This window comes from Elephas maximus, chromosome X (genome assembly GCF_024166365.1).
Source record: "Elephas maximus indicus isolate mEleMax1 chromosome X, mEleMax1 primary haplotype, whole genome shotgun sequence".
In the NCBI taxonomy this organism is placed as follows: domain Eukaryota; kingdom Metazoa; phylum Chordata; class Mammalia; order Proboscidea; family Elephantidae; genus Elephas; species Elephas maximus.
The window spans coordinates 179,574,307-179,599,465 of record NC_064846.1 but is presented as its reverse complement, the minus strand read 5'-3'; the positions used below and the strand labels follow the sequence as shown (position 1 = coordinate 179,599,465).

Genomic DNA, 25,159 nt, shown 5'->3' with positions numbered 1-25,159 from the left:
GAAGAACTAGATGGTGCCCAGCTACAACTGGTGTTCCTGACAGGGAACACCATAGAGAATCCCTGATGGAGCGGAGAAAAGTGGGGTGCTGACCTCAAATTCTAGTAAAAAGACCACACTAATCCAAAAGCTAAGAAGTTTCCTGAATACAACCAAACACTTCGAGGGACAGGGTAGCAGGGGCAGGGGTCTGGGGACCATGGTTTCAGGGGACATCTAGGTCAATTGGCATAACAACATTTATTAAGAAAACATTCTGTACCCCACTTTGGTGAGTGGCGTCTGGGGTCTTAAAAGCTAGCAAGCAGCCATCTAAGATGCATCAATTGGACTCAATCCACCTGGAGCAAAGGAGAATGAAGAACACCAAGGACACAAGGTGATTATGAGCTCAAGAGACAGAAAGGGCCACATGAACCAGAGACTACATTAGCCTGAGACCAGAAGAATTAGACGGTGCCTGGCTACAAGTGATGACTGCCCTGACGGGGAACACAACAGAGGACCCCTAAGGGAGCAGGAGAGCAGTAGGATGCAGACCCCAAATTCTCATAAGACCAGACTTAATGGTCTGACTGAGACTAGAAGGACCCCGGAGGTCATGGTCCCCAGACCTTCTGTTAGCTCAGGACTGGAACCATTCCCAAAGCCAACTGGACAGAACTATAAGATAGAAAACGATACTGGTGAGGAGTGAGCTTCTTGGATCAAGTAGACACATGAGACTCTGTGAGCAGCTCCTGTCTGGAGGGAGGATGAGAGAGCAGAGGGGGACAGAGAAGGTTGAATAGACACGAGAAACACAGGGTGGAGAGAAGGCGAGTGGTGTCACAGTATAGGGAGAGCAGCTAGGGTCACATAACAAGGCGTGTGTAAGTTTTTGTACGAGAAGCTGGCTTGAATTGTAAACCTTGCACTTCAAGCACAATTTAAAAAAAAAAAAAAACAGACTGTGTGGTATAGTGGCAATGGAAGCAAACTATTCTAAAAACATGTTCCTATTTATTGTCCTGTGTTCTCTTTAACCTCCAGTGACCCTCGTAGAAAAATACACGCTCACTGTTAAAGCAGAAGGTGTATTCCAAAAGCATTCTCTCTCTCAGTTTTTGAATATTTATCTTTACAGGCTTTCAGTAGTTAACTGTTTTGCCTACATGCCCATCAATGTTTACACGCACGCATAAATGCGCACTGAAACGTGAAATACCTCTGAAATGTAATGAACGGCAGAACGCATTACCTATGACCACATGCATGCCAAGTCTTGCCAGGTGCTTCGCAGTAGCATAGCCAATTCCATCTGTCCCTCCAGTCACTATAGCAACACGGTCCGGTTGTGGGGGAAAAACTAGCGAAGAGAAAAAAAAAAAAAAAGGAGCAAAGTAAGCTTAAAACCACAGTACACTTTTATAGAGGCAGCGGTGGACCAGAGGTAGAATTCTCACCTCCCATGCGGGAAACCTGGGTTCGATGCCCGGCCAGTGCACCCCACGTGCAGCCACCACCCGTCTGTCGGGGGAGGCTTGCGTGCTGCTGTGACGCTGAACAGGTTTTAGCCGAGCTTTTTTTCCAGACTAAGATGGACCAGGAAGAAAAGCCTGGCAACTGACATCTGAAACTCGGTAAATGAAAATCCCATGGATCGCAAGGGTCTAACCGGCAGACAACCATGGAGAATGATGCAGGACCGGGCGGCGTTTCGTTCCCTGGTACACGGGGTCTCGATGATTTGGGGCCAACTTGCCGGCAGATAACAGCAACAACACACTTTTGTAAGAATTAAACCTCAAATAGCACACTCGGCCAATGGGGACTATGGTTTCACCTTCCTGTTTTCTTTCACTTGAATTCTTACAGATTTGGGACGATTGAGTGTAGGAAGGTGGATTACCCAAAGCCATTGCCCTCGAGTCAATTCCAACTCCTAGTGACCCCATGTGGCTGAGAAGAACTGCCCCATACAGCTTGCAAACCACCAACCTTTTGGGTACCAGTCGAGCACTTAACCACGGCGCCACATGGGCTCCTATAAGGGGGGTATTCCCTGAGCAATTATGGGCTTTCTCAAGGTCACCTGCTGGTGGCCACCGTGTCCCCTGGGGGGTGCCTTTTGTAGACTCCACCCTGGTGATTTCCAGACAGGTGAGAAATCTGTACACCTGGTATAGACTGGATTGTGTCCCTCAGAAAGAGAACATCCAAGTCCTAACACCTGTCCCTGTGAACGTGACCTGGTTTGGAAACAGCTGTCAGTTAACATGAGCTCTCACGGAGAAGGCTGGGCCCTAATCCTGTTTGAGTGGTGTCCAATTAAAAAAAGCGACACAGAGACACGCAGAGGGGGAGACGGCACATGAAGACAGAGCAGAGATTGGGGTGATGTGGCCACAAGCCCAGGAACGCCTGGAGCCACCAGAAGCTGGAGAGACGAGGAAGGAGCCTCACCTAGAGCCTCCCGGGGGAGCGCGGCCCTGCCTGCACCATGATTTTGGATTTGCGTCTTTGCAGATGCAATCAATTCACGTGTAAGTCATACAGGAATAGGGTAGGTCCTAATCCCATTAGTGCTGTCCTATAAACAAGAATAAGAGTCACAGACACAGGGAAGAAAGCCACGTGAAGGCAGAGGCAGAGATTGGACTGATGTGGCCACAAGCCAAGGAACGCCTGGGGCCACCAGAAGCTGAGAGACAGGCTTGTGACGGATCCTCCCCTAGAAAATCTTACCGACTACGAATACGAGACCTCTGTGCTCAGCTTTTGCTGAGACCGTGACTTTGGAAGAGACGCCACCATGTGCGTCTTGGGGGCCCCGGTCGGCGCAAATGGTTAAGCACTCGGCTGCTAACCGAAAGGCTGGCGGTTCAAACGCCCAACCAAAGGTACCTCAGAAGAAAGGCCTGGCAACCTACTTCTGGAAAATCAACCATTGAGGACTCTGTGGAGCATAGTTTTTCTCTCACATACACGGGGGCACCACGAGTCGGAGTCCACTCCGTGGTGCCTTTAATCCGAAAACCAAAAAACAAAACCCGCTGTCATCGAGTCAATTCTGACTCACGGCGACCTTATGCGTAATGATACTGGGACTATAATTAAACAGAAGGTACCAGTGCTTGGAAGAGCCCTGGTAGCACAGCAGTTGAAGACTGGACTGCTAACTGAAAGGTTGGCAGCTGGAACCCACCAGCCGCTCCATGTGAGAAAGACGCTGCGGTCCGCTTCCATAAAGGTCTACAGCCTTGGAAATCCTGTGGGGCAGTTCTGCTCCGTCCTATAGGGTCACTGTGAGTTGCAATCCAGTTGACAGCAATGGCTGTACCTCTGGCTATAATCCCGCTTGGGAGTGGGTTTTCTCCGTCATGCTGATGAGGCAGTATTAGTGTAGGGTGTGTGTTATCTTTTGAGATATAAAAGGGCAGATTAAGCACGCAAGCACAGACAGAGGGGAAGACAGATCTCACGTGCTCACCAAGAAACCAAGGAACAGAAGCTAAGAAGAGACAAGGACCTTCCCCCCCAGAGCGCACAGACAGAGAGCCCTCCCCTAGAGCCGGCACCCTGCATTCCAACTTCTGGCCTCCTGAATTGTGAGAAAAGAAATTTCTGTTCTTTAAAGCCACTCACTTGTGGTATTTCTGTTATAGCAACACTAGATAGCTAAAACCAAAAAAAAAAAAAAAAAACCAAACCCAGTGCCGTCAAGTCAATTCCAACTCATAGCGACCCTACAGGACAGGGTAGAACTGCCCCATAGAGTTTACAAGGAGCACCTGGCAGATTCGAACTGCCGACCCTTGGGTTAGCAGCCGTAGCACTTAGCCACTACGCCACCAGGGTTTCCCTAGATAGCTAAGACAAGTATATTGCCACCAAAAATAAATAAAACATTTCTTTAAAAGATTTGAATCCACTTGCCACTCCGTGGAAGAAAGATGTGGCACTCTGCTTCCGTAAAGATTACAGCCTTGGAAAGCCTGTGGGGCAGTTCTACTCTGTCCTATAGGGTCGCTATGAGTCGGAATGGACTTGATGGCAATGGGTTTGGTTTGGTACTAATGCTGGAATGGACACAGACCAAGAGAAGAGAACAGAAATTGCAGAAAGAGACCACCACTCACAGAGAAGTAATATATGATAAAAATGGCAAAGACGGGATTTTTAATAAATGACGTTAGGCCACCCAAATAAACACTTAGAAAAAGATAAAATTGGCTCCAAACCTCAGAATACAAATGAGAACAAACTCTAAGGGAAAAAAGTACTGAAAGATATTAGAAGAAACCATAAATAAGTTTAGTTTTAACCTCAGGATAAGAAAAGACTTCCCTAATTTTAAGTCATGGACATCATGAGTCAGAATAGACTTCATAGCAACGAGTTTCGTTGTGTGTGTGTGTGTGTGTGTGTGTGTGTGTGTGTGTGTGTGTGAGATTTAATTACAAGTCAAAATCCAGGAAGAATCTGCAGATAAATTTTGCAACTAAGAGAATTTTTTTACATGATTTAAAAAAAAAAAAAAACATTCACAAAGTCAAAAATAAGTCATGAACTGAACGAAAATTTTCAACTTGCATCAGAGACAAAGGGCTATTTTCCTTAATTTATAAAGAGTTCTCAGTAATTAAGAAAAAAAGAAATCCAAACGCCCTATAGAAAAAAAAAAAAGAGAGCAAAAATAACAGCTTAGGGAAGTCGACACCCAAATGGGCCTTAAAAGCGTGCGTTCAACTTTACACCTGATAGAAAAAAAAAAAAGAATGCTAATTCCTGTTCCTACCGAGATACCATTTCTCCCCTATCAGATTGGCACAACCGCAATGAGTCAACATTGACGCTTCTCTGGTGAGACCGTGGCGACGAGGCACTCTCATGGATGGGATTACAAAATGGTAAAAGCCCTACAGAAGGGTATGGGGCAATATCTACCACGATTACCGACGTACTTCTGCTTGGAGCCAGCAGAATCACTTCTAGAAATCTACCCTGAAGATACACCTTTGCCAGCAAGAGCCAAGCTCACCCATTGCAGCATCCGTCCTTCCGTAGGTAGGGAAGTGCCTAGGTGGTGCAAACAGTGAAGGAGCTCGGCTGCTAACCCAAAGGTTGGTGGTTCGTGGCCACCGAGAAGCACCTTGGAAGAAAGGCCTGGCAGTCTACTTCTGAAAACTCAGCCATTGAGAACCCTGTGGAGCTCGGTGCCACTCTGATGCACCTCGAGTCATAGGCAACGCCGTGGCAGCTGGTCCTGGTGCTTTGCAAAGAGTGCAACGAGTCACGGTTAACGCATTAGTCTGTGTGACGGTGTGTTTACGCATATCAGATGGTGGGGTGTGTGCGTGTCTGTGGTGTGTGTGTTTGTGTTAGTTGAAGGCACAATTTCCAGTATTAACAATTTAAGAAAAAATACATTTTTTTTCTTTTTTTAAGTAAATATTGGAGTCCCTGCATGGTGGAAACGGTTAGCATGGTAGGCTGCTCCACAGAAAGGTTGGTGGTTCGGGTCTACCCGGAGGGACCTCAGAAGAGAGACCTGGCATCTGTCCTTCTGTAGGTAGGGGAGTCCCCAGGTGGTGCAAACAGCGAATGAGCTCAGCTGCTAACTCAAAGGTTGGTGGTTTGTGGCCATCCAGATGCACCTCGGAAGAAAGGCCTGCCAATCTATTTCTGAACAGTCAGCCACTGAAAACCCTATGGAGCTCAGTTCTGCTTTGACACACATGGGGGTCACCATGAGTCAGATTCAACTCCGTGGCATCGTTTTTTTTTTTTAAGTAGAGGAAGAGTTGAATAATCTGTGATACTTTGACGGAATGGGGAATCACAGCCCATTCTCGGCCCCTCTATAGGATCCTCCTGGCTGCTCCCGGGAGCGGTCAGCATCTCTGTGTGGACCAAGCAATTCACCTCCTATCCAGAGGCCAGGGTTAAGGTCCACTGCAGGAGCCCTGTTGACGCAGTGGTGAAGAGCTTGGCAGCTAACCAAAAGGCTGCCAGTTTGAATCTACCAGCTGTTCCTTGGAAACCCTGTGGGGCAGTTCTTCTCCATCCTATAGGGTCGCTAAGAGTCAGAATCAACTCAACGGCTACGGGTTTTATGGGTTTATCCACATGCTGAAAAATTCTTTAAATGAGTACACACCACATAGAATTTTCTTGGGTTGCACTGACTCCCACACAAACAGGCATTCTTACCAACAAAAGGAATAAATAACTGCACAGAAAAGACCCAACACTAATGGCGCGGCACTCAGAGCTCCTTAGAGGCTGTGAGAAGCCCCACAACCCACTGTGCCTACCATGAGTCTCCCCAACGGCGTCCTTTGTAAACAGCACGTTCGCGGCTGGGCGAGCAGACAGGTAGGATCTAGAAGCAATGATTCATTTGAGCTACTGTCTTAGTCAGGTAGTGCTGCTATAACAAAAATACCACAATTGGACGGCTTTAAAAAACAGAAGTCTGTTCTCTCACAGTCTAGGAGGCTAGAAGTCTAAATTCAGGGCGTTGGCTCTCTCTGTCAGTTCTATGGGAAGGTCCTTGTCATCAGTCTTGCCCTGGGTCTAGCAGTTTCTCAGAGTGGGGACCCTGGGTCCAAAGGACACGCTCTGCTCTTGGCACTGCTTTCTTGGTGGTATGAGCTTCCCTTATCTCTGCTTGTTTTCCTGTCCTGTTTATCTCTTGAGTCACACCCCAGGGAAACTCCCTTTACCTTGGATCAGGGATATGACCTGAGTAAGGGTGTTACATCCCACCCCAATCCTCTTTAACATAATCTAATCTTGCGTCATTAACCATGGGCAGCGATTAGGATTTACAACACATAGGAAAATTACAAAATGGAAGACAACCACACAACACTGGGAATGATGGCCTAACCAAGTTGACACATATTTTGGGGGGACACAATTGAAACCATGACACCCTGTACAGATCACAGCCTAGGAAACCCTACAGGGCAATTCTACTCTGTCACGTGGGATTGCCATGACTTGGAATTGAATCGACAGCAACCAACAACGGGGCAGTGGTGGTTCCGGGGTAGCATTCCCACCTTCCAAGCAAGAGATCAGAGCCTTGGTGGTGCAATGGTTAAGCACTCTGCCGCTAACTGAAAAGTTGCTGGCTCGAACCCACCCAATTGCTCCAACGGAGAAAGGCCTGGTGATCTGCTCCAGTAAAGATTACAGACTAGGAAACCCTACAGGGTACTTCTACCCTGCCACATGGGGTCACTGTGAGTCAGAATCCACTCAACAGCACGTAACAATTCTGTTGTGACCTCATTAACATAACAAAAGATCCAAATAGGGTCACAGCTACAGGTCTAGGGGCCAGGGCTTCAGCACATATTTTGGAGGGACACAATGCAATCCATTACAGGTATTGAGGCTGGTACAAAAACATTCCAAAATGGCACTGCAGGAAGGAGTGTTTGAAAGAATCTAATTCAACTTTCTTTTTCCAGATAAGAGATCTTAAGCCCTAATATCACAGAGAGAAGAAAGGAAGCAAGGACTCCTGGGGACACCAGGCGAAGTCTGGAGGCATTTTTTGGTTGTCACTAAAATTGGGGAGGGGGTGCTGCTGGCATGTAGAGTGTAGGGTCCAGGGGTACTGCTGAACATGCTACAATGCGTGAGATGGTCCCCATGGCAGACAATTGTCCTGCTTCAAATGTCAGTAGTGCTGAAGCCGAGAAACCTTGACCGGTGGAAAGGGCTGACCACAAGCATATACATATCTTCATCAGCAGATGGATGAAAATTATCAGGAAGAGTGTTATGCAAATGCTAAAGTTAAAAAAAACACCACCACATTATCAGAGAAGAAAAGGGCTCTCAGCTGCCCATTAGCAGACTCAACACAGCTGTGGGGAAAAGTAAAGCTGAAGGTACTCCAAACCCACTGCCGTCAAGTTGATTCCGAATCATAGTGACCCTACAGGACAGAGTAGAACTGCCCCACAGGGTTTCCAAGGCTGTCCTCTTTACAGAAGCAGAATGCCACATCTTTCTCCTTCAGAGTGGCCGGTGGGTTCGAACCGCTGACCTTTCAGTTCACAGCCATGCGCTTTAACCACTGCACCACCAGGGCTCCTTAAAGTTGAAGGTAGGGCAAAAGAAATTATTTAATCTCAAATACAGAAAGAAAATAAGAAGGGTAAACAAAATAAAGGTTGCAAGAGCTGTGGGCTGTGTAAAGGCTCTAATATACACATAACCGGGATTCCAGAAGGAGAAGAGAGAGAGAGAGAAGAAAGTATTTTAAGACACAGTACCTGCAAATTTTGCAGGAAGAGAGATACTGTAATGATACCGTGGTTGACTTTCATTTTCTTCTTTGAGGCTTTCTGCTTTTTCTAAATCTAAGTGAACATAAATTACTTTCCTTTTATAATTAGCCGCTTGCTCAGTCGGTAAAGCCTTACAAACACATATTTTAATTTGCATACACACAAGACATTTTATATTAATTTGACAAGAAAGTTCTGCAACAATTGACAATTAACAAAAAAAGCCACTTTTAAAGGGTAGCCATTTGTGTTATTTAACATCACACTGATGTTTTACACCAGTACTTACACGACACTTAAAAGAAACTGTCTTTATCACAGCATAGGTGGATAATATTTTGAAAGAGTTCATGGATTTGTGGGTTTTAACCCATGTTTAACTTGGAGCCAGTACACATTTAACACGTGGGCAGGGGGTCTCTATGATGTTGAGAAGAATTTGCGGATATGGAGTCACCTACATTAAAAAAAATCACATTAAATCCTCACGCAATAAGAAAGCAACTTCCATTCAAGAGCTTGTGCCAAACATGTTGCTGTTGTTAGCTGGCATCAAGTCAGCCCATGCACAACAGGATCGGGCTGTTGGAATCTGTAGGGTTTTCACTGGCTAATTTTCAGAAGTAGATTGCCAGGACTTTCTTCCTAGTCTGTCTTAGTCTGCAAGTTCCACTGAAACCTGTTCAGCATCCTAGCAACATGCAAGTCTTCACTGACAGACAGGTGGTGGCTGGACATGACGTGCACTGGCCGGGAATCGAACCCAGGTCTCCTGCATGGGAGGCGAGAATTCTACCACTGAATCACCAATGCCTTATGCAAAAAAAGAAAACTTGTTTCAATAAAAGATATCAGGCTCAGAACGCTTATGCTGCTATAGAACAGTCTGACGCTTGTAAGGTAACGCACTAAGTGTGCCAAGCACAATATTTTTAAGGGAATTGGTCGATTTCCACGTGCCTTGCCATCCTTTTCATATTCGGTAGGTCTTTTCCCAGCATTGTCTAAACCTTCCATTTTGGCCCATCAAGGCATTTCTTCCCAATGCCACAATGCACAATCCAAGAAACAGATCAGTTTCCCGCCAAGCACAAGTCAGCTGGCTCATCTTTCCTTGAAGTTGTCTCCACGGACAACCGGATGATTATAACAAACAAACTTACATAACTGAGTTGACGATGGAAATCTCAGCAGTTTTAAACACGTTGGTGGTGAGATTTATTCTACCAGTACTGTCGCCAAGATTTACAGGCTTTAGCAGAATCACCCACTTAGGTCTTGGGCACAAGGCTGCACATGATTTTCTAACACGACTGCATTGGACAAGTGTTTTTCAACCTCCTCCAAGGGGTGACTCGGGACCACAGTGGGACGGGGCAGTGGTCCAAGGTGGCCAGCCCTCCAACCTCCACCCCCTTCCCTCCAATCAGAACAGCCCTATTTACTTCTCCTTATGCATTAGGGTTCCTTAAATGCTCTCGCTTTAAAAAAAAAAAAAGACTTCTGCTTCTAAGAAAAACACATTTTGGAAGCCTCTATTCTAGACCAAGGCACTGCTCAGATCTTCTCTCCCCCATCCATAAATACTGTTATGGATTGAATTTTGTCCCCTCCCCCCGAAAAAAAGCTATGTTGGAATCCAAATCCCTATACCTGTGGATATAATGTAATCTTAATGACCTTATATATGATGTAATGTAATCACTCTCCATAATATAACACAATGTAATCATCTTCCATAATGTAGTGCAATGTAATTTCCTTCCTTAGTGTAAATGTGATATAGTATACTGTAATATAATATAATCATCTCCCATAATGTAATGTAGTATATTTTAATGTAATGTGCTCATCACCTCCCATAACGTAACGTACCGTAATGTAATCACCTTCCATAATGCAATCTAACATGATGCAATCAACCAGTTAGTTTAGGTCATACCAGTGTAGGGCGGATCTTAAACCTAATCACTTCTGGGTTATCCCAAACTACTAACAAGGAAGGAGCTGACACAGCTGAGGCCCGTATCTGGACTTCCAGCCTCCGAAACTGTGAGAACATAAATTCCCGTTCTTTAAAGCCAACCACCAGTGGTATTTCTTTACGGCAGTGAGTTTATGCTTACGGTGGTGGACTGATTTGGAAAAGGATAGCGAGAACGGCTGCACAACTTGAAGCATGTAATCAGCGTCGCTGAATTGTACGTGTGGACATTGCTGAAAGGGTGTTTTGTTAAGTATATTTGCACCACAATAAAAAAAAAATTTTTTTTAAATAATTAAAGAAAAAAACTACAACCATCCTACAGATGAAAATAAGGCCAAGAGAGGACACCCCCAGAATGTATGTCCCCCACCCGGCAATTCTATAATCTCCGCCAGAAATAAACGCCCTGGTTAGGAAAGACAGAAAGAGACTGCTTTATGGGGAAAAGCGGCAGCCCTAATAAGAACTAAACTGCTGCATCTGTTTAGAATAAACGCTGAATCTACATTTAAAAACAATTGGGGTGGGGGGAGGCTGTGAGGGCTGTGGGGTCATGGGCCGGGTGCCCCGAGGACACTCATGGGACCCGGAGCTGTGGGAAGGCAGAAAGACTTCTCTTCCCTTGGGTTAGAACAGCTGAAGGAAACGAAAATAATACAAGACAAGAACAAGAAAGATCTACAAACTCATCACCCAGCAGAAGGGCTTTGGGGGCAGTGAAATGAGCTAGTTGTGAATCCCAAAGCGTTTCCTCTCATCGGGCTCGGAGACATGCCGGAGACTGCTCTCCCCGACGTTCGCAGGTCAAGTGGCTTAAGATTTACAGAAAGAAACTGTCGGTGTGGACCAGACGGGGTGTGACTCACGTGTTCTGGCTGAGACCTGATCAAGAGGTCTAGGTGAACGCTGAGGAGCCCCAGTGCTGCAGTGGTTAAAGCGCTCGGCTGCTAACCAAAAGGTTGTCAGTTCAAACCCACCAGCCGCTCTGCTGGAGAAAGACATGGCAGTCTCCTTCCATAGAACTCCCTAGAGGACAGAGTAGAACTGCCCCATAGGGTTTCCAAGGAGCGGCCAGTAGATTCGTACTGCCGACCTTTTGATTAGCAGAGCCGAGCTCTTAACCACTGTGCCACCAGGGGTCCTTATATGAGTTTGCTGGTATCAGGGTACAGGCTGGTGAGCTGTGGGTCAAGAACAAGAATGTGAAATGATACCGGTGAGGACTGAGCTTCTTGGCTCAAGGAGACTATGTGGGCAGCTCCTATCTGGAGGGGAGATAAGAAGGCCGAGGGGGACAGGAGCTGGTTGAATGGACACGGTGAATACAGGGTGGAGAGGAGGAGTGTGCTATCTCATTAGGGGCAGAGCAGCAAAGAGTACATGGCAAGGTGTGTATAAATGTTTGTATGAGAGACTGACTTGATTTGTACATTTTCACTTGAAGCACAATAAAATTTTAACAAAATTAAAAAAAAAAAAGGATAAGAACGTGGTTATATCAGCGAAGATACTAGGGTGGTGTTTCGTTCTACATCAGCTATGGCTTGCATATTTATCCAGATTAGCTGTGAAATGTGGGATTTTGATATTTACGGAGATTTGTATTTTGACAAACCTGACAATGGCTTCCTTGCTGATCTCTCCACGAAGTGGAAGGAGAACATAGCCAAGAAGTGACAGTGGTCCTAGTTTCTAGAACTTTCTAGGATGCAAAATCTACTGATGAGTTTCCTGAAGTAAACCAAGAGTCTCAGTTCAGTTCGACAGGATCAAAGGGGTCGATTCTATGAAGACTTTTACAAGTGAATAGAGACCTGTGTCTGAGCCCAGGACGCCTCTGTCAAGATCTGAAGACCCCAGACACTGTGCAAAGAGCTGGGAGGTGGAACAGTAGGACCCTACACAGTGATGGGACAGCTGACTGGGACGCCCCGTGGAACCAGGACCCTAAACCTCCAGGCCAGGGAGCCGAATCCCACGAGGTGTTTGGTTGTACGTGGGCAGCCCCGGAAGCCACTCTTTTTTTTTTTTTTTTTGTCATTGATGGGACTGTATCTGTCATACTTTTGCCAGCTGGGTTTCTGGCAGTTGCATTAATCAGCTATGCAGCCTGATACTTAATCACCGTTGGCCCCCTTCTCCCCCTCCCTTCCACCCCTGGTGACCACTGATAAACTCTGTTCTCTAAAAAATCCTGACTTAGAAGAATTGCCAAAAGTATGTTAAATGGCTCTAGCAGGTTTGGGTCACTGAGTGCTACTTAGGGACATGATGTTAAAGTATAAAGCTTATTCTGCAAGGCGTCTATCTGTAAACAACAACAAAAAAACCCCAAACCCTTTGCTACTGAGTCAATTCCGACTCACAGCGACCCTATAGGAGAGAGTAGAACTGCCCCGCAGGGTTTCCAAGGAGCAGCTGGTGGCTTCAAACTGCCAACCCTTTGGTTACCAACCGAGTGCTTTACCACTGCACTACCAGGGCTCCATCTATCTGTAAAACCTGTAAAGGGGTCCTTATTGCAACATCATCTCACATGCCCTTTGCAGAAATTACCACTTAATCAGTTGCCTTTGAGTTGCCCCCAAGCCATGGAGACCCCATATGTGTCAGATTAGAACTGTGCTCTATAAGGTTTTCAATAGATGATTTTTCGGAGGTCAATCATCAGGCCTTTCTTCTGAGGCACCTCTATGTGGATTTGAACTTCCACCCTTTCAGTGAGCAGCCGAGCGCGTTCACCAAACATCTGCACCGCCCGGGGGCTCCTTCTGCAGGTCCAAGGACTGGTTAAAAGTTGCTAAGAACAAGTCGTCTTTCCTTCTACGCCAAGCGACTCACACACGAGGTCACCCCGCCCATGGTTTCCTGGGCTCAGCACCTTGGAGCACAGGGAACTGCGGAGTCAGGGTCAGTGTGAGCTGCAAAGAAGGTGACGTGGTTCTTTCTTCAAAGCGTCAGAGGAGAATGTAAGGCGGGGGACGGGGGACAGGTGAAACTCACACGGTACAGAGTGCGTGCCTTCCTCAGCAGCTAGAAATAACACGTATCTGTACACATCACAGAAACCCTGGCGACGCAATGGTTAAGAGCTACGGGTGCTAACCCAAAGGTCGGCAGTTCGAATCCACCAGGCGCTCCTTGGAAACTCTATGGGGTAGTTCTACTCTGTCCAATAGGGTCGCTGTGAGTCGGGATTGACACCGAACAACTACAGCACACCTGTTGTTCCAGTCCCACCTGGGAATGGGTTTTCTTTGTTCTGTTAATGACGCAGTGTCAGTCCAGGGTGTGTCCTGAGTCAATGCTTTTGAGATTTAAAAGGGGCAGATTAAGCAACTGAGGGGAGGGGGGGATAGATGCCACCAGAATATCACCAACGAGCCAAGGAATAGAAGCTGAAAAGAGACAAAGACCTTCCCCCAGAGCCCACAGAGAGGAAACACCTTCCCTTACACCTGGCACCCTAATTTTGGACTTCTAGCCTCTGCCAGGGCCAGACTGCCCAACAGGCAAGAGCCTCTGCCAGGGCCAGACTGCCCAACAGGCAAGATAAGCATGGTGATTACCTTGCTTACCAGCTCATCTGTAGTAAACAATTTCACATTTTTTCAGCACATCAAAGGTTCTGCTTCTAGGTACGGCTGGCATCTCTCTCTTTCTGAACCCCGTAGCACCTTCCTACAGAATCAAAGCTTCCTTTCAAATGACAATCCCTAACAGAGACAGAGGACCCAGTAAGCAAGCATGGGCTTTCTTACGCTTACTTACTAATTTATAGCAAACAATTTCACATTCAAAGACGTGGTGAAATCCCAATAGAGGGTCCCAAACAGAGCTGGAGAAAAATGTAGAGCAAAATTCTAACTCCCAAAAAAAAAGACCAGACTTATTGGCCTGACAGAGACTGGAGAAACCCCAAGAGTATGGTCCCTGGACACCCTTTTAGCTCAGTAATGAAGTCACTCCTGAGGTTCACCCTTCAGCCAAAGGCTGAACAGGCCTATAAAACAAAACGAGACTAAAGGGACACAACGGCCCAGGGGCGAGGACGAGAAGGCAGGAGGGGGCAGGAAAGCTGGTAACGGGGAACCCAAGGTCGATAAGAGAGAGTGTTGACATGTCGCACAGCTGTTTACAATGTCATAAAACAATATGTATACTGTTTAATGAGAAACTAGTTTGTTCTGTAAACATTCATCTAATGTACAATTTAAAAAAAAAAGATGTGATGAAATCCCTGTGAAATTGTTCACTGCAGATTGGTAAGTAAGCACAAGTACGCCTGTGCTTACCTTGCTTACTGGGTCATCTGCTCCTGTGGCCTGAACCACGAGAAAGTAAATTTCTGTTTGTTAAAGCCACCCACTTGTGGTATTTCTGCTACAGCAGCACTAGAGAACTAAGACCATGGGTGACCCTGCTGGTATGTGAAATACTGCTGGCATAGCTTCCAACATCCCAGGACACACAAGCCGCCGCAATAGGACAGACTGACAGATGGAGGGTAGCCAGCTGTTATGCGCTGGGCAAAAGCATGCTGTCTGTTGTAGGATGTGAGAGGACAAAGTTCTCATGCAGAGTCTGCAATGTTTGGAAGGCTGTCAGGTCATTGTTCTGTTTCAAGAATGTAACCGGAGAGCTGACCCCATGCCCCAGTGACAGCCAGCATTTGGGGTATTTATAAACACAACAGCTGTCTGCCTATCTAGCCGGTCTCCACACCAAAAGGCCTTCCAGACAGCACAAGGATTCAGGCGTGTACAACTGAGTCGGAAAAATACCAGAAGACATGGTGGTGGAGGTCTTTCTAGTACATGATCTTGTTTTAGAAGACAACTTTTTTTAAATTGTACTTTAGATGAAGGTTTACAGAGCAAACTAGTTTCTCATCAAACAATTAATATATCGTTTTGTGATATTGGGAAACCCTGGTGGCGTTGTGGTTAAGTGCTACGGCTGCTAACCAAAGGGTCGGCAGTTCAAATCTGCCAGCCGCTCCTTGGAAACCCTATGGGGCAGTTCTACCTTGTCCTATAGGGTCACTATGAGTCAGAATCGACTCTACAGGACCGGGTTTTTTTTTTTTTTTTTTTTTGGTTTTGCAATATTGGTTGCCAGCCTAACAACATGTCAACACTCTCCCCTTCTCAACCTTGGGTTCCCCGTTACCAGCTTTCCTGTCCCCTCCTGCCTTCTAGTCTTTGCCCCTGAGCTGGTGTGCCCCTTTAGTCTTGTTTTGTTTTATGGGCCTTTCTAATCTTTGGCTGAAGGGTGAATCTCAGGAGTGACTTCAGTACTGAGCTAAAAGGGTGTCTGGGGGCCATATTCTCGGGATTTATCCAGGCTCTGTCAGGCCAGTAAGTCTGGTCTTTTTTGTGTGTGTGAGGTAGAATTTTGTTCTACATTTTTCTCCAGCTCTGTCCAGGGCCCTCTATTGTGACCCCTGAGAAAATGACTTTTCTAAGCTGGATGTGGAAATTATTAAGGAAAAAAAATCTATAAATATGACCACATAAAAAATTTTAAATTTTACTTGCTCAAAAACAAACAAAAAAAAAACCCGTTGCCATCAAGTCAATTCCAACTCATAGTGACCCTACAGCTATCACAAATAACATCAAATGGCAAATAGCAACACATTGGATGAAAGACTAATTCTATGTGTATAAAAAGTGCTTGATAAATAATGAAAAGACATCTAGCAATCCCTTTACCACACACACAAACACACACACACCCCACACCACACAAACGGGCGAAAAGAAATGAAAAAGCAGTTCACAATATTAAATAACCAAACCAGCTGCTGCCAAGTTGACTTCAACCTAATGGAAACCCCACATATGTCAAAGTAGAACTGTGTTCCACAGGGTTTTCAATGGACTGATTGTCGATTGCCAGGCCTTTCTTCCGAGGTGCCAATGGGTTGACTTGAACCTCCAACCTTCCGGTTAACAGCAGAGCATGTTCACTGTTTGTACCACCAAAGTAAAACCAAACCTGTTGCCGTCAAGTTGATTTTGGACTCACAGGGACCCTACAGGACAGAGTAGAACTGCCCCCCAGCGTTTCCAAGGCTGTAATCTTTAGGGAAGCAGACTGCCAGATTTTTCTCCTGAGGAGCTGCTGGTGGGTTCGAAGTGCCCAGTTTTTGGTTAGCAGCCAGGCATTTAACCACTGCGCCACCAGGGCTCCTAAATATAATAACGAATGTCTCAGTCATTTAGTGCTGCTGTGACAGAAATACCACAAGTGGAGGGCTTTAAAAAACAGAAATTTATCCTCACAATCTAGGAGGCTAGAAGTCTGAATTCAGGGCATCAGCTCCAGGGGAAGGCTTTCTCTCTGTCGGCTCCGGGCGAAGGTCCTTGTCATCAATCTTCCCCTGGTCTAGGAGCTTCTCAGCACGGGGACCCCAGGTCCAAAGGATATGTTCTGCTCCCAGCACTGCTGTCTTGGTGGTACGAGGTCCCCCCGTCTCTCGGCTCACTTCTCTCTTTCATATCTCAAAAGAGATTGATTTAAGACACAACCCAACCTTGTAGATTGAGTCCCGCCTCATTAACACAACTGCCTCTAATTCTGCCTCGTTAACATCATAGAGGTAGGATTTACTGCCTGCCCGTAGGAAAATCACATCAGATGACAAAATGGTGAGCAGTCACACAATACCGGCAATCATGGCCTAGCCAAATTGATATACATTTTTGGGGAGACAGTTCAATCCATAAGAATGCATATGCAGAAAAAATATATTCAAGCTCACTCATAATCAAAAAAAATGAAGAGTAAAATAAGTGACTAGTTTTCATCGATCAGAGAGAACAGGTGAACACACTGGGGCCCGCCCAGGCCTGGTGTGCCCCAGAGAACTCAGACATTTAAATACTTATTTACAATTCCAACAGGTGCATCTTCTCGAGAAGGCAAGTTGGAAATGGTTCGTTAAGCCTCAATACATACTCTCGTTGACCCAGTAATTCCACTTCTAAGAATTAATTCCACAGATACGCTCCCACGGGTAGGCAAAGATACACCCACAGAAATATTCACGGCAGCCTTGTTTACAATGGGAAAAGCTTTGGTTTGATTGCTGTTTTACACGAGATGTTTGTACAGGTAGGAGCAGAAAAGTCTCACGGTTCCAGGCGCAACCTGGATGAATCTCAAGGGCGTTATGCCGAGTGAAATGACCCATCTCCAGAGGTTCCCTACGGTATGATTCCATTTTGTCAATCTTAAAATGACAAAATTAGAGAAATGAAGAACAGATTACTGGTGGTCACCTGGAGATAGGTTGGAGCCTTGGTGGTGCAGTGGTTAAGAGCTTGGCCACTCACCAAAAGGTGGGCAGTTCGAATCCACCCACTGCTCCTTGGAAACTCTATGGGGCAGTTCTACTCTGTCCAATAGGGCCACTATGAGTTGGAATCGACGGCAACGGGTTTGGGGTTAGGGATGGGGGCGTGGGGTGGGGGGTGGATGAGGTAGGTTGGTTATAAAAGGGGAGAACCAAGGAGCCTTGTGGTGCTGGAATGCTCTCTACCTTGGCCGTGGTAGTGGGTACAGTAAGCTACATCCAAACCCAAACCCCGTGGTCTGTCCTGACGTGGACGGACACACAGACAAAGAGGGAAAGGCTCGTCCTGCCACGTGAACAACGTAAGCGTCCTCATGTCCACAACCCTCATAACATAATGCAGGGCTTAGCCTAATATCCTTTGTGGGAACGTTCCAGAGACCGGTGCCCTAATCAGATCAGTCTATTTCTGTCTACGACGTTGATCTGAGGCCAAACTCGAAGGCACGAGCTCATGGTTTTCAGAAACGGGCGGGTTTACTGCTGTCCCTTTAGGGCAAAAGACAGCACAGCTACAGTCCCAGGGGTCCGTAAGGTACAAGCAAGGGAACAGCAGGCTGTGTTCAAATGCCCATTTCTGTTTCTTACTGTTGTGAGCTGGAGTTGAGTCGACCCCAACTCCTGGCGACCCCAAGTGTGTCAGAGCAGAACTGTGCCCCACAGGGCTTTCAGTGGCTGATTTTTGAGAAGTAGACGCCAGGCCTTTCTTCCACAGTGCCTCTGGGTGGGTGTGAACCCTCAACTCTTAGGTGAGCAGCCAAGTACATGTGCCGTTTGTGCCCACAGCCCCTCGTTCACCAGAGACCTTGTCCCTCTCCGGCAGTCAGGGAGACCTGCGGGGGCCCATCACTGACAAAAACAGTCCACGCACATGGAAACACGTACAGGTGATGACACGCATACACACACCACACACAAACACATACACACGCTGACACACACTCCACACACAGTCACACACACATACAAACACCATACAACACACACTTTCACAAACACATATACACAGACTGACACAGACACACATGCACACTACAGACACCATACAACATATATACTTTCATACACACACACCATATAACACACACATACTATAAAACACACACTCACTTATGTATACCCACCACACACACACCATACAACATACACACCACACAACATACACACACCACACAGACTCACACACGTCACATATACACATGCCACTGAACACACACACACGCCCACACAAACCACACATTCACACATTCTCACACACACGCACACACACACAGACTCACACACACCACACTCACACACACGTGCTCACACATACACACACCCACATACACAGCAGGAACTGCCCCACAGCGACTTAAACCCCACCCTCTGAATGGTCACCTTTACAGGACCTTTTTAGCAAGAAAACCTCATTTCTGCACCAGCCATCCGCGGTTACCTGGTACACACCTGGGTATTTGGAATAAATCATGAATTCTCACGGCCTCAGGTGGGCAAGCCAGCATCCCCCGACCCCCACCGCCTTGCGCCTGGTTTTCTATTTTTACAGCAAGAGCGCACACGCGATTACCGTACTTTCTATTTCTGAGGGCCTGACATTACCCGTGTGCTCAACCGCCTCGTCCTGCCCTCCCTAAAAGGACGTTGCACCTCCTTAGCCAAGAGGACGTGGAGGGGCAAGCCACAGCAGCCCGACCCAGGAGATGGCAGCTGAGTTACGGGGATCCGCCAACAAGACTTTGTGGTATTTCAAATACCAGCTGGGTCAACCGTGGCTGGCAGGCTTCAGCAGAGCTTCCAGACTGAGACAGACTAGGAAGAAAGGCCTGGAGATCCACTTCTGAAAATCAGCCAGCGAAAACCCTTATGGACCCCAACAGAACGTTTTCCGATATAGTGCTGGAAGCCATATGCCACCAGTATTTCAAACACCACCAGGGTCACCCATGGTGGGCAGGCTTCAGCAGAGCTTCCAGACTGAGACAGACTAGGAAGAAAGGCCTGTTGACCTACGTGTGAAAACTGGCCAGTGAAAACCTTATGGATCCCAACCGAGGACTGTCTGATAAAAAAAATCAGGGCTGGAAAATGAGCCCCCAGGATGGAAGGCACTCAAACCACACAGAGGCTGCCTCAATGGACTGGGGCACACCAGTGATCATGAAGGTGGTGCAGGACCAGACAGCGTTTTGTTGTGTTGTGCATGGGGGCACCCTGAGTTGGAGCCGGCACCGTGGCACCTAGCAACAACAACGGCATACGGTGGGCACCTAGGGCTTACAGAGTACTTCTCTACACGGTCATCGCCTCCCGAAAAATCAGCCAGCGAAACCCTGTGGATGACAACAGAACACAGCCCAATACGGCGCTGGACGACGAGCCCCCTGGAGACCGGAAAGCACTCAAAATGCACCAACCCAAACCCACTGCAGTGAAGTCGACTATGACTCACGGTGACCCTGCGGAACAGGGTAGAACTGCTCCAGTAGGGTCTCTAAGCCTGTAATTCTTTACGGAAGCCGACTGCCTTATCTTTCTCCAGCGGAGCAGCTGGGAAGTTGGAACCGCTGACCTTCTGGTTAGCAGCAGAGTGCTTTAATCACTGCGCCATCAGGGCCCCTACTTGCACCACCCAAAAACCCAAACCAATGACTGTCGAGTCGATTCGGACTCATAGCGACCCTATAGGACAGAGCAGAACTGCCCCATAGGGTTTCCAAGGAGCGGCTGGTGGATTCGGACTGCCAGCCTTTTGCTTAGCAGCCGAGCTCTTAACCACTGCGCCCCCAGGGCTCCTTGCCAGACCCAGAAACATAAAAACTAGTCACTAACGAGTTGACGGCAACTCGTGGCAATCCCACATGTATCAGAGCAGAACTGCTCCACAGCGTTTTCAATGGTTGATGTTTAGCAAGTAGATTGCCAGGCCTTTCTTCCGAGACACCTCTAGGTAGGCTCCAACCTCCAGCCTTTCAGTTAGCAGCTAAGACTGTTCACTGTTGGCACCACCCAGGGACTCCTCGCCAAACACAAACGACTTAAAATATGAGTCCCAGATCAAAGGCTTGCTCCCCCAGGTTCTGCGATTTCAATAAAAGTGTCTCTGTTTGTCTTAAGTTTAATGCTGGAGGCAGTCAGGACGGCTCTCAGAGGCAGTATCTAAGGGTGCTCATTAAATTTTATGTAAAACCGAGTGCAAACCTTTTAAACACCTGGGTTCTGAATAGGACTGTGTCTGAAGACATTTACTCAGTTCTCCCAGGTGTTCAATAATTACACTGCATTTATTTTACTGACTCTCCCCAATAAAGACATTGAGGCACTGCCACGACTCCACAGGCCGTGGGCTCTTAGGGGCCACATTTTCCTGGGTTTCTTTTTTTCTTAAATTTTTTTTTCATTTTAGGGTAGGGCATTAAGAAATCAAGGACCTTGAGAGGCAAGGTTTAATGATGACAAGGAGTCTTTTATGAGTCTTAGAAGTTGGTTAAGAAGTCCCTGGTGGTAGTCCGGGACCACCGGACTGCTCTGACAGGGATCACAATAGAGGGTTTCCCACAGAAAAAAAAAAAAACCCGTTGCCGTCGAGTCAATTCCAACTCATAGCCACCCTATAGGACAGAGTAGAACTGCCCCATAGAGTTTCCAAGGAGCACCTGGTAGATTCGAACTGCCGACCTTTAGGTTAGCAGCCATAGCACTTAACCACTACGGCACCAGGGTTTCCATTTCTGACAGAGCAGGAGGAAAATGTAGAACAAAACTCAAATTCACACACACACACACACAAAGACAGGGCTTACTGGTCCGACAGAAACTGGAGGAATCCCCACGACTACGGCCCACGGACACCCTGCTAACTCAGAACTGAAGCCACTCCTGAGGTTCACCTTTCCGACAAAGATCACACAGTCCTATAAAACGAGTAGTAACATATGAGGAACACGCTTCTTCAGTCAGTCAAGTCTACGAGACCAGATGGGCAGCACCTGCCCCAAATCAAAGACGAGAAGGCAGGAAGAGACAGGAGAACTGGACGAATAGACACGGGGAACACGGGGTAGGAAGGGAGAGAGTGCTGACACATTGTCGGGATTGCAACCAATGTCACTAAACAATGTGTATATAAATGTTTACCTGAGAAACTAATGTGCGCTGTAAACTTTCACGCAAAGCACGATAAAATTAAGAAAAAGGAAAACGAAGTCTCTGAGTGGTGCAAATGGGTTAACCCGCTTGGCTGGTAACAGGTGGACGTCTGAGTCCACCCAGAGGCACTTTGGAAGAAAGTCCTGGGAACTTCTGAAAATCAGCCTCTGATAACCCCACGGAGCACAGTTCTATTCTGACACACTCAGGGTCGCCATGAGTCGAAGTCAACTTGACACCAACTGGTTTCATATGGCCAAAACGGCGTGGAGGGGGCATGTAGCCTCCTCTGACTTCACGAGGGGAAGGAGAAGGAAGATAACAGCCCAAGGCTGTTTCCTATGAGGTAGAGTTCAGACACCCCTGCTCTTGGCAGCCCTTTTTACCAATTCGGACACCAGCCATCCCTCCCACGGTGCTGTCTACTTCTCTGACGGGTTCTCTACTTGGTTGCAATGGCCACACACAACTCACAGACCAGACTCACTATTTGGGGTTTATCAGGGAAAGAACAGATTACAAATCAGGTTACAATAGGGCCGTTCTACTCTGTCCTATAGGGTGGTTATAAGCCGGAATCGACGTAACAGCAACGGGATTTTTTGGGTTTTTTGTTTGTGTTATTTATATTTTTACAACAACAACAACAACAAAAAATAAGCAGGCGTAAAGGACGCTCTTTGTACAACCAGTGTTGGAAATGTCTTAAATTAAATCCTAGAAACCCCGCAATCCCCAACGATTGGATGCCTCTCCTGGTCTTTTTCAGGGTTCAACACTAAAGATCCCAAGGGAAGAATCACAAGATATATACACACCCAGCGGTCAGCACAAACAAGTCACGCCCCGCGTCTGAAAAAGTCAGGCAGTCTCCCCGCATTAAAACGTCTGCACCCCCGAGTCCATTAGCTAACGGCCTGTCGGCACTGCTACAAGGAAAAAAAAAGGAACGCTCTGCTCTCCCCCCAAACCTTGCCAGATAACCACTGGTGAGCTCCGATGAAGCAGGGAAAACGGAACCCAACTGAACTTTGACGACAGATTTACTGTCACTTATTCACCGCCCGTGTGTGTGTGCGTGTGTGTTTGCGTGTGAGCGCGCACCTGTATGTGCTGAAAATATACACAACAAAACACTGGCCAACTCGACAATTTCTGCACGTACCATTCAGCGTTACCATTACTTTCTTCACGCGATGCAACCATTATGTTTTTTTCCTAATTATTCCGCCACTGTAATGGAAACACAGCGCCCTCTAAGCAAAACCTTCCCCTTCCCCCCACACACCCCTAAACCCAAAACCAAACCTGTTGCCATCGAGTCAATTCCGACTCACAGCGACCCTATAGAACAGGGTAGAACTGCCCCATAGGGTTTCTAAGTTCGTAGTCTTTATGGAAGCAGACTGCCACATCTTTCTTCCGCGGAGCGGCTGGTGGGTTTGAACCCCCCACCTTTCGGTTAGCAGCTGAGCGCTTAACCACTGAGCCACCAGGGCGCCTTCTCTCAAACCCCTGGTAACCACAATCTTTGGTTTCTATATATTTGTCTGTTTCCTAGAAGTGCAGTCATACAGTGTCGGTCCTTGTAGGACTGACTTGTCTTGCTCAGCAGGATGTTTTCAAGGTCCATCCTCGTCGTTGAATTACAGTCCCTTTTTTAGAAGCAGTTCTGACAAGATAAGAACACCCGCTAGCCATCCTGTGAAAATATCAACATACATAACCAAACTACGCTGACAAAAATATTGCAGGCCTCAGACAGAAAACCATGAAGGCCTGGATAGATGGGAACCGCTTCTCAAACCACAAAGGCCGTGTTCATCCAGAGAAGGCCCTGGAAAGGACAAAACGAAGGGCAGAAAAACCTCCCCAACCTTCAGGGGTTTGCAAACTACGGCCTCAGGACGAGTCCAGTCTGCCGCCTGTTTCTGTAACGCCCAGGAGTTAAGAATGGTGTTTATATTTTTAAACGTTTTTATTTCTTAACTTTTAGTTTTAATTTTTTTACATTAAAAAAAAAAAAAAAACGGACTTGCTGGCTTCACAGAGACTGGAGAAACCCTGAGCGTATGGCCCCTGGACACCCTTTCAGCTCAGTAATAAGGCCACTCCTGAGGTTCACCCTGCAGCCAAAGAGCAGACAGGCCCATAAAAGAAAACAAGACGGAAGGGGCACCCCGGGCCAGGGGCAGGGACTAGAAGGCGGGAGGGGACAGGAAAGCTGGTAACAGGAACCCAAGGTCAAGAAGGGAGAGTGTTGACATGTCCTGGGGTTGGCAACCAATGTCACAAAACAATATGTGCATTAATTGTTTAAGGAGAAACTAGTTTCCTCTCTAAGCCCTCGTCTAAAGCACGATAAAAAAAAAATTTTTTTACTAAAATAGTAAAAAAACTTTTTTTTTACATGTTAAAACATTAAAGAAAAAAAAACCACCTATGTTCACTGCAGCGCATTTCACAATAACCAAAAGACACAACAACTGACAATCCCATCAACGGATGAGTGGGTAAACTCAACGTGGTCTCTCCATACAATGGAATATTAGCCACAAAAGACACGAAGCCCTGGTACGTGCTCCAACGTGGATGAACCTTGAAAACGCCAGGCTGAGCCAAATAAGGCAGCTGCAAAAGGACAACTCCTATATGATGCCACTTTATTTGACATAAAAACCCCTTTGCCGCAGAGTCGATTTCGCCTCATAGCCACCCTACAGGACGGAGTAGAACTGCCTCGTGGGGTTTCCAAGGAGTGGCTGGGGGATTCAAACAGCAGACATTTGGTTACCGGCCAGGCTCTTAACCACTGTACCACCAGGCCTCCTATATGAAAATAATCATATATACAGACACCAAAGACTCCTAGTGGTTACCAGGGTGGGAGGGAGGGTGAAGAGGAGAATTCTGCTTAGGAGGGCTTATGGATTGAATTGTGTACCACCAAAACGTGTGTCAACTTGGCTAGGCCATGATTCCCAGTGTTGTGTGGTCGTCCACCATTCTGTTGTCTGGTGTGATTTCCCTGTTGTTGTTGTTGTTAGGTGTCGTTGAGTCCGTTCTGACTCATAACGACCCAACGTACTACAGAACTACAGAACGAAACACTGCCAGGTCCGGCACCATCCTCACAATCGTGGCTATGTGTGAGCCCATTGTTGCAGCCACTGTGTTAATCCATCTCGTTGAGGGTCTCCCTCTTTTTCGCGGACCCTCTACTTTACCAAGCATGATGTCCTTCTCCAGGGACTGGTCCGTCCTGACAGCATGTCCCAAGTATGTTAGACAAAGTCTCGCCATCCTTGCTTCTAAGGAGCATTCTGGTTGTGCTCCTTCCAAGACAGGTGTTTGTTCTTTTGGCAA

General features: G+C 46.9%; 1 protein-coding gene and 1 non-coding gene across 7 annotated transcripts in view; both read right to left on the bottom strand.

The window, feature by feature from the left end:
* DHRSX (dehydrogenase/reductase X-linked) overlaps nucleotides 1-25,159 on the bottom strand; it is a 150,096-nt gene that overhangs the window by 103,115 nt on the left and 21,822 nt on the right. For 5 of the 6 annotated variants that reach the window (XM_049871618.1, XM_049871619.1, XM_049871620.1 and 2 more), the window contains exon 2: nucleotides 1,241-1,348. The exons of the other annotated variant lie outside the window; for it this stretch is intronic. In XM_049871618.1, the coding sequence (XP_049727575.1) occupies nucleotides 1,241-1,348 (108 nt within the window). The remainder of the gene's footprint in view (nucleotides 1-1,240; nucleotides 1,349-25,159) is intronic. 6 annotated transcript variants of the gene reach the window in all.
* On the bottom strand, nucleotides 9,037-9,107 carry TRNAG-CCC (transfer RNA glycine (anticodon CCC)). Its single transcript has one exon. It is a non-coding gene; the product is annotated as a tRNA-Gly (tRNA).